Source organism: Sebastes umbrosus, chromosome 3, assembly GCF_015220745.1.
Source record: "Sebastes umbrosus isolate fSebUmb1 chromosome 3, fSebUmb1.pri, whole genome shotgun sequence".
NCBI lineage: Eukaryota > Metazoa > Chordata > Actinopteri > Perciformes > Sebastidae > Sebastes > Sebastes umbrosus.
Genome location: NC_051271.1, coordinates 36,615,208 through 36,625,521, shown reverse-complemented (window position 1 = coordinate 36,625,521; position 10,314 = coordinate 36,615,208). Strand labels below are relative to the sequence as shown.

The following is a 10,314-nucleotide window of genomic DNA, read 5'->3' as shown; positions in this document are numbered from 1 at the left end:
ATTGCGATACACAACAGTATTCAGCTGGACAAAATTGACCTTCTGGTACGGTACAGTAAGAAGTGGTCGGGGACCACTGTGGATCCGATAGTTAGAAAATTACATGAAATAGAAAGAGCTCATCATCAAGGAGCTTTGTTCACTAGAGAGTTGTGGTAGAAATTCACAGCGTATTATAGATTTATTGTCTCCAGACACACTTTATGAACCCATACGTCATTGTCATACGTCATACGGCATCAACGACCGGCGTTCTTCCTGGGGGCTTGGACCGGAACAACAGAGAGTGAGCGGTCCTGTTCGAACAGATAGATTGGAAATGATAACTGGATTTACTGAGGAGAGTCTGTCTGTCTACAGAGCAGAGTGGGATACAGATAAGAACCTTTTGTTTATTGTGTAGAAAAATTGACAACTACATGATGTAATGCAATAAAAAAAGAACCACCCTGAAACTCCGGGATGATAAATTAATCTTTAATTTGTTTGGTAAAATTTGCGTAACACAGATACTTTTCCATTTTGAAAGAATTCAAGAATACATTTGGGTAAAATATGCACGTCTGTCCTGTGTGATTTGCAGATTTATAGAGCATCCTTCACACGACCGCATCCTTCACACAAAACGAAGGGAAGTTCTGATTACATTCGTAATTACTCCAACCATCTGTAAAGACAGAGAGAGGTTAGATACTAAAACTGAACATGTTCTCATGTCCTATACAGAACAGTAGAAGGGTTTTTGCAAAAAACGTCCAAAGCCATACCGTATCAGTTGGAAAAAAAAAATATATAATTCATAGATCTACTTCATACGTGGTGGTGGTGGATCATAAAACAAGTTTTATCTCAACACCATAAAGCAACCACCAGGTTTGCTGCACTTAAAGTGGCAATCTGTAAGATTTCAGTCCTGATTAATTTGCAACCCATTCACTATAAAAAAAAATGTTTGTCATTGGACGTTTCTGCAAACCTTGGATATGCTGAATGTCGACGTTTCTGAACCAAAAATACGGTTCATAAATAGTTAGTTTCATATCAGCCTCGTATGACGCTTGCAGAAACGCACAATGCCACGTCTTTAATGTTGTGAAACGATTGGTTAGGCAACAAACTACTTGGTTAAGGTTCGAAAAAAGATCATGATTTGTGTTCATATTATAATGTCACAACATAACAACGCAACGCAACAACGCAACAAAACCACTATAGTTAGGTTTAGGACATGGTTGGGATTAAAACTACTACGTTTGTACAGTGAAAATGATACTGAACGTTGTGGACACGGGACATGAACAGTGGTCTCCTAGATGAAAGCCTCGTGTTTGTTGGACGCATCCTTCTTCTCGCCCGCCCGCCCCGATGTGTCCATTTTTCGCTCTTTAAACTACGTCACTTTCTCTGACCGAATGCAAAAACGTCAACATTGAACGTATCCCTGGTTTGATGAAACGTCCAATACCAACATTTTTTCCGGGCGACTGGGCTGTGATTTGGCGACACCCTGTTTACTGGTGGTAACAGGTAACACGACGTAATATTTATTTATATTTAAAAGAAGAGAAAAAAAATTAATCCCCATTAGTATATGACTGTATGAAAATAATTAATCTATGTAAGATGTTTACATGTACGGCAGAATGGTGCGTCGCTTTAAATGTTGCAGATACAAGGAATTGTGGGGCGGCATTATCTCCTTTCCTTTGGTAAAGGATGGTCCAGTGTATCCTATGCTAAAGGATAGGCATTGAAGCACCTTTCCTCAGCATTTAGAGAATTCAAACAGCTCTTATCACGGCTGCTACTGAGATACTTCCGGGTCATTTCACTCCGTTAGGAACCTTCCTAAGAGAAAAATACTTTTTGATCGCAGCCCTAGTTGGTAATACTGCAAATATCTTCGAGATTATTACTTTAAGCTGAGGTTTGATTTAAAAAAAAAAAATGACCAAGAGCATATGTTTAGGTTGGATGAAACTGAGATTGTTTTAACCACAAAGTGTGTTTCTTACCAGTGTTGTATGTTGAAAGGCATGGGTAGGTAACGTCTGGAGACATCTGAGTAAAAAATCCCTGATAAAACCAGGAACCATCGAGCCACATCCACTGGTCCTGGAGGGAGACGGGGAAACATTATCTGTTAATAACAAAGTTCTGATGGATTTATCTTATTTCTCCGTGTGTTGGTGACACTATCATTAGTATCTTAAGCCAGTATGTGTGTGTATTGTTTTATTGATTGTAGAAGAAATAAGATGATCCAGGTAAACATTGGTGCAGTGGGGTTGATTTACAGAGTATATTAAACTCTGTAAATCAACAATACAACACAGAACATCTTAATACTTAATGTATTGCTTCGTCATCTCACCTCCAGGTAGAATCCACCCAGCCAGCTTGCAGTGTATCCATTAGCAGCAGTCTGCTTATAGAGGAAGAAATACTCGTCAGGGCTGTGGACTGAAACCAGGCTGGCCCCGAGACCAGCACAGTTAACCTGGCGGAGAGAAAGAAGACAGAAGAAGGATGAAGCGTGGAATAGAGCAGACAGAGACGAAGAGGTGAAACCAACGCCAAGGAAGAGTTGGTAACAATAAAGAGGTACAGAGGTGACAGATGAAGACGAGGATGAATTAAGAAGGAGAGTGAAAGATGCCAGAGGAGAAGGAAAGAAAGTGATTGTGGGAGGTAAAGAGAAACAGAGGGAGAGTAAACTAGGTTTGACTGTGTCTGTTGGATTGGACTTGAAGACCTCCTTTTTCAACTGTGTGATGAATTCAAACCTGCAATAACACACGCCAAATTCACACCAGGCAGCAGCGAGGTGCAGCTCGCCACAATGATTAAATTTTTCTGCAGCTGGGAGGCGTGTTTATGTGTTTCAGGCGGGAAGAAGTTCTTTGTCACATTGGTCAACATGTCACACGAGTCACTGTTTACTGATTGGCTGTGGGTCCTCTCTAGCCGCACTTTGCCCCTTAAAAGTTAAACTTTTCCCAATTTTAGTTTGGCCGCACTTCACCGCAGAATCAAAAAACGGCCGCAGCTCGCAGAGCTTGGGAGCGGCCACCGCAGCTTTTCATTAGACATTGCACGGCAGCTCGCTGCAGGCCGCACTTTTCCGCCGCTCTAGTGTGAATTCGGCGTAAGAGGGCAGAGGAAGCAAAAAGGACTACAATTCCTAATCAGATCCTTTGAGGTGGATGTGTATAGTTAGCACTTCAACCTCATAGTCCTCGCTTCATTTCAAGTGGCAGGTCCTATTATTCAAAAGTAATGCAGGCTAAAATATTCCTTCATCCAGCTAACTTGGTCCCTCAAAAAAGAACATAATGTTTGGGGTTAAACTTGGAAAAGTTTTGGTCATTATCCAGCAAAGTAAGCTTTGAGCTTTAGGACTTGTTACTCTGAAGAACTGAAAACATCTAGGTTTGTGTGAGATCATCAAAAATCTAATCCAAAACAACTCCACTGTCCTACTTGTTAATGTGAATATTACAAGAGCAAATGATGGGCGAATGAACCTGTTTATAATTGATTCAATTTGTATTTCTCTAATCTGTGACTGCATGTTTAGCAATTTTGTAATCAATATGGGCATGGCGGTTATACTATGTATTTACATCAGCCTCAGGCCAGCTCAGAGACTCGTAGTTGTGGTAGTAACAGCGTCCCTGGAACCCCGTCCAGCCTTGAGGACACAACATGGACGGCGCTGTGAATGTCAAGCAAAAAGACAATTAGACATCGTCGTAGAATTTACAACAATCCTGTGGGTTCAAATCCACATCACGACCCTTTCACCTACGATCGTCTGACTCTTTTTTCCCGTTTGACTGTTGGATACTACGTCGAGGCAGATTTGTTACACAGCAGTATTAAACTCCTTAAAAAACTTCATTCCCTTGGTGTGATTGAAAACAGTTTTACAGCAGAGCCAAAAACCAAATGGCTGAACCGATCACTCCTGTTGATCGAGCGCATGTGTGAAACTAAATCGTTTCAGGCTGTTCTGATAACTGCTAACACAACTTAGTAGGGCCTTCACAAGTAAGATCATTTTGTAAGAATCAGTGTAACATGAAGGACAAGGTAAGCATTCTGAATGCATCTTCTTTCATGTTGTAACTTCACTATGAACTTCCCTTATATGTTCCTTTTCAGTCATGCAAATAGATCAAATTGACTTACGGACATTGGAGTTCTTCACACAGATGGAGGAATAGTCGCCAGCGTTGCACTGGGAATTGCTCCATGCTTCTGCGGAAAGAGAAGATTAGAAAAAAAGGCCGTGAGAATAATGGAGCGGAGCGTTATGTAACTGTGCAGATAATAAATGCCTGAACTCACGCCAAGTATCTGAAAGCTTTGATTTTTTTTTCCATTCTGTATGTGATGAGCTAAATCATTGTCACAGTCACTACTGGGGCATTCCATCAGAAATCAAACTACTGGCTTGATTTTCATGAAACTTGGTGGAAGGGTGTAGAGTGTAGCGTAGCATGGGCTACAAGGAAGAACCCCGTTACATTTCGGAGCGGATCAGCCATATTTTGACAGAATTCTAATAATTTTGGAATATATCCACACATAGTGGCTGCGCTGTGTTATAGGGTAGACACTTCTTTACATCTCCTGACGGTTTCATGTTTCATGCCCGCTATCGGTTGATTCACCTATCTCCCGATTCGATACTATCTCGATACTTGGGTGCCGATTCGATATGTTTTGCGATTTTTAAGTATTGCGATTCGATACCACGATTTATTGAAATTTTTGTTAACTTTCTTAACTCTAAACCATGGGAAAAAGTTGAATAATACTTTTAGGGACTTTTACTTTGGAAAATATCTAAATTGATACAGTAAGAATGTTTGATTTCCAGCATATATGTAGTCAGAGATATCCTGAAGTCAAATATATCAGTCATTGTCAGGAATTATTCATTTAATTTTAACCAGCAACCCAAAAAATCAAAGAATAAAGACATTTCCCTCACAAATTAGTGTTATTTTCTTTTTAATTTATAAGGGACATGTAATGTTTTATACTTCGGGTGAATATAATCCAATCAATCTTATTTCCATATATGTATTTTGTGTATACAGTTCCCTTTGTTAACACCTTATCTTGAAAACCGGACGTAGTCACACATGTCTACTTCCTCTAACTTCTCCAAGTCCGTCTCTAGCTCTCCCGTCAGCTCCGTTCTCTTTGTCCATCCATGGTCAGCTCCATCGGGGCCGTTTGAATGCATTTAACATAAATGTCAGTATATGGGTGCTCTACAGTTGTAGCGTCGGTCCATTTGACCACGGAGATGAGAGCGACGGCCGGCTCAACTGCCGCGTTACCGCGATACGATAACGTTTCCTGTCTGTGACAGAGTTAGCATGCAGCTTTAGCCGTGATGTCTAGCTCTGCTTTTCCTGTCAATGTGTGAAACCCAAAGTGTTTCCATCCTTTACTGGATGTGTAGTGTTAACATGTGAGGGTGCAGATCGTATCTACGCGGACCCTCCACCGTTTTCTACTTTTTCGTTTCGGCTCACAGCGGCCGCTTACTGTTTGTTTTGGTTGAAGGATACGGAACGGCTATCATGTCATGTTACTCAGACTACAACAATAAAAGTGGTAACCTCCATCTACCTATGCATAGACTCAAATGAAGCAAATATATCGATTCTGGCGTTAAAAACAATCTATTTCAAAATCGTCAAAAAAAAAAACTGCGATACATAGGTGAATCTATTTTTTCTCCCCACCCCTAGTGCAAAGTCATGTGAAGGTGTGAAGACCTTTCCTTTTTTATTTTGAAGCCACTGGTCAAGGGCTGATGATAACTGGCTCATCTCGTTTGGACCTGGACAGTATGTTCTGCCTGTTGCTGCAGTCCACCTCTTGTCATACGGTCGCTTGAAAGAAAGCTAGGAGAACTCCTAGGGAAGGTGTTCTACTTCTCAGATGGTTGTGCAGCGCAGTATAAAAACTGCAAAAGCCTTCCCCGACGCTTTGTGTGGAACTTCTCTGCTCATGGCACAGGACCATGTGATGGCATTGGGGGGAAAACGTCTGGCAACTAGAGGTGGTTTACAATACCCATTTTAGAACCAAATACAGACTCAACATCAGCTGTACCTCTTTGCTTTAGAAGGGGTGGGCATCCAATATGTGGTCAACTTTGGGCCCCTGTATCCTGAATGGTTGGTCATTCTGGTTAATCAAACCACGTTCTAACACTCTCTCATACAGGTCAACATGTAGGAAATATTTTGTCCAAATCGAAAATCAGAAAGTGATTGATTTCTGACATATTGTTTTCTGCTTTCTACTGGCTGCGGGCCATCAGGCAACTCACTGCTGTAGTTTGTAAAACCCACTTATAGATTGTATTATTAGAGTCCCTGGACCTTCATGTTTGTGTTTTCTTACCATAAGAATTGAGCATTAGGCATGGGTTGCTGCTGTCCTGGGATTCCCCGCTCAAGCTGTTGTTGTAGAACCAGGAACCATCCATCCATAACCACTGGTCCTGGAGGGAAAGCACAAGATCATCATCAGTGCTTCGTTGTACAGTGGGGACTAATTTAAAACAACAACGTAAAATAGGAACGGATAAAAATCAAACAGCAAACGAGCACAGTTGAAGACATTAGATGGGGGGGGGGGGGGGGGGGGTTTGACATTGGACTGTTTATTTTTGTCTGACTCTGTTCTGGATAGAAATGCAGAGGGAGTTCTGAATTGAAGCAAAAAGACTTTACACCATCTTCGAAAAATGACAAAAAACAACAACAACACACCACTCGGCAAATGATTAAAATAGCATGGTGGACCATGTCCAAAGCTACACTGAGGTCCTTCAGCACCATTTATTAAATATGTCTTTGGAGCAGTGTGTGAGACGGGGTTTGCAGCGTGGCCCTGATGTAAAGCTCCATGACTTTCATGGTGTTGCATCACCATGACAGATTCAGTGCTCGAAATGCGATTTAGGCCACTTTCGCATTCGCTTTACCGCACCGTTGTGACAAAAAGAGAGCTGAGCCGGAAGGCAAAGCTCTCGATCTACCGGTCAATCTTCGTTCGTACTCTCACCTATGGTCATGAGGGCTGGGTCATGACCAAAAAAACTAGATCGCGGGTACAAGTGGCCAAAATGGGTTTTCTCAGGAGGGTGGCTGGCATCTCCCTTAGAGATAGGGTGAGAAGCTCAGTCATCCGTGAGGGACTCGGAGTAGAGCAGCTACTCCTTAGGGAGGTGTTCCAGGCAGGACCAGCTGGGAGGAGGCCAAGGGGGAAGACCCAGGACTAGGTGGAGAGATTATATCTCCACACTGGCCTGGGAACGCCTCGGGATCCCCCAGTTTGGGGTCCCCTGCTGGAGCTGTTGCCCCCGTGACCCGACCCCGGGTAAGCGGTTGAAGATGAATGAACCAGTCTTTTCCTAAACCTAACCAAGTAGTTTTGTTGCCTAAACATAACAAAGTTGTTTCATGTGAACACGGAAGTTTATTTTGAAAAGACAGTGTATGCATGTAACGAGCAAAACCGACGCTAGAGGGGTACATAGAGCGCCATAGTTTGACCACGCTGCCCTATTTGACAACAAGTGTTCATAAAAGTATGCCACTCCCTCAGTCTGGAAAACACATCTCAAAACACATTATATATTATGATATTCCAGAAATTCCTCTCTTGTCTCTTATGCTTGTATTTCTTTGTGGTGTGGCAGATTATCATAGCTACTAATGTCATATCAGGATATGGTTGGTACCTGGAGGTAGAAACCGCCCAGCCAAGCCTCTTGATTTCCATTATTTTTAGTGAGTTGTTGGAGGAAACCGTACTCCTGAGCGCTGTGGACGGAGACCAACATGGACTCCAGCATGGCACAGTTCGACTGGTGGAGGAGAAGAAGACGTGAGGAAAAAAAGAGACACATTGAAGACCAAGTTCCTGATGAGCACATGGTCAACGCTGCTTTATACATATATACATATAATGCTTTATACAAACAGAACATTTCCTGCATAGAAATTAGATTGTGGTGATATCAAAATGTGTGCACACTATGTAAGAAATCAACTGCATTGAATTATCCATTGAAAACACACAAAACATGAATGTAATGGACATGATATATTACTCTGGTGGCTTCTATTGTTGCTTCAGTCTAAAATAATAATAGAAAAAAATAAATGCACAGCACAAATGTTGATTTGAAACAGATAACCAAATATTCATCCTTCTTGACCTGATTAAAGGAAACACATTCCATCATATTTTTAACTTTTACTTTTTAGTATGAATATATATCTATGGAAGCCCATTTCTGCCAGGAAAGTGCAAAATATATATAAAAAATATTTGAATTTTGACTTTTTAAGTGAACATTATGCAACATTAATCCTGCAGTGCGGCACAGATCCCAGTCAAGTTACGCCCAGTCAATTGCATTGGGGGAAGAGGGGGTCAGGTTCGCTTGCCGCAAGTGCCACACTTGGATACAGGGTGGGGTCAGAAAGAATACATTATGATAAATTATAGATGGCCATCAATTCATGTGTTCTGAGAGAAAAACTAGACTTCTGCACCTCCTCATGGCTCTGTTTTCAGGCTTTAAAGAATCTAGCCCGTGACGGGAGACTTTGACCAATCACAGGTCATTTCAGAGAGAGAGTGTTCCTATTGGCTGTGCTCTGGCTGGTGAGCGGTGCTTGGTATTTCCTCAACTTGATCTCAACATGGCTGCCGAGTCACAAACTCTCATTTTACAGCTGAACAGTACACTACAAGATGATTCTGGAAACATTTTAGGTGAGAAATAGACATTACAGTAACAGAATATTGATTCATATTTGATCAGCGCTACCTAGTTTGATCGTTTGATCAGAGTTTGTGAGTGATTGACTTATAGCTCTCATAGACGGCAGCTGGATGGCAGACTCCAGATCAGCTCTGATTGGTTGTTTTCCTCCGGTCTGTGAATGCCGTTAGGAGCACCGGAGGACACAGAGGAACATGATTTTTTTCCAGATTACCTGTCTCATGCACTACTGTCAGGATATAGTGACCGTTTTTATAAAAATAACTTTTGTTAATCATATTTGCTCCATTTCTACCCACTGCAGCTTTAAGCTAGACGGGATGTGGAATTACAGAGAGTGCAGTTCTTTTAAACGTTTTAAATTTAGTTTGGGTGAAGGACAATCCGGTCTGTAGTCACTGAGCAAAGCTGGACCACCAAGGACACAAAGTATCAGAAGGAGAACCCGAGGCGGTTTCCTCGTTTCGGCCACTGAATTTAATCCAATAATTAAACTGTCAAACCACACCACGCAGCTCCCAGGTAGTGTCACAGTAAACACAAAGATGGCAAAGATAGTGGGTGTTATTTTGGTTGAATTTTGCGTATTAATAGTTGGCTATTAATATATATTTTCAGTTATATATATATATATATAACTGAAAATATAGATTGTATGGACCCAATAGTAGAGGTGAAATGCTGCCCTCTATTTGTTTGGAGCATGTGGCCAGGTATTACACATTGCACCTTTAACCTTGGGTTTTCTACAGAGAGAGTGTTTTGGTGCTGTGGTCTTATTTTAAGTGTTTACCTGAGCCTGAGGCCAGGTCATGCCGTCATTCACAAAGTAGTAGCAACGACCCTGGAACACCTCCCATCCTTCAGGACACGCCATCTGGCTCGGTGACAGAGGAGCCTGTGTAATCGAGATTGGTGGTGTTGTTTCCGTCAATTGAGAAGGCGATGACAGAGGAGCCTGTGTAGTAGGGAATGGTTGTGTTGTTGGTGTTATTATTGGTGGTGTTGTTGTTTCCGTCAATTGAGAAGGCGATGACAGAGGAGCCTGTGTAGTAGGGAATGGTTGTGTTGTTGGTGTTATTATTGGTGGTGGTGTTGTTTCCGTCAATTGAGAAGGCGATGACAGAGAAGCCTGTGTAGCAGGGAATGGTTGTGGTGTTGTTGGTGTTGGTGTTGTTGTTGGTGTTGTTGTTTGTGTTGTTGTTTCCGTCGTTTGAGAAGGAGGGGAACAACAAGGAATTGATGTGGCTGTAGTCGTGGTAACAGTGGTCGCGATGGTAGTGTATCGTGTAGTCATGGTAACAGTGGTCGGTGTGGTAGTAGTGTCATTGTAAAGCCCTGTCACTGTAATTGGGACGGTTGTAGCCGTGACTGTTGGCCGGGTTGTAACAGTGGTCGGTGTGGTAGTAGTGTCATTGTAAAGCCCTGTCACTGTAGTTGGGACGGTTGTAGCCGTGACGGTTGGCCGGGTTGTAACAGTG

At 42.1% G+C, this 10,314-nt stretch overlaps 1 protein-coding gene and 1 long non-coding RNA gene across 2 annotated transcripts in view; one reads left to right on the top strand and one right to left on the bottom strand.

Annotated features, from left to right (window-relative positions):
• Positions 1-461: 461 nt before the first annotated feature.
• Positions 462-10,222, bottom strand: LOC119485132 (C-type mannose receptor 2-like). Its single transcript, XM_037764484.1, has 8 exons — positions 9,627-10,222; positions 7,781-7,906; positions 6,436-6,535; positions 4,195-4,263; positions 3,627-3,718; positions 2,375-2,500; positions 2,016-2,115; positions 462-667 (listed from the first exon to the last, which is right to left on the bottom strand). The coding sequence occupies exons 1-8, from the start codon at positions 10,128-10,130 to the stop codon at positions 600-602; spliced, it is 1,185 nt and encodes a 394-aa protein (XP_037620412.1). The 5' UTR covers positions 10,131-10,222; the 3' UTR covers positions 462-599.
• Positions 2,470-10,314, top strand: part of LOC119485134 — a 19,863-nt gene continuing 12,018 nt past the window's right edge. Inside the window, exon 1 of the long non-coding RNA XR_005206192.1 lies at positions 2,470-2,937. This is a non-coding gene — a long non-coding RNA (uncharacterized LOC119485134). The remainder of the gene's footprint in view (positions 2,938-10,314) is intronic.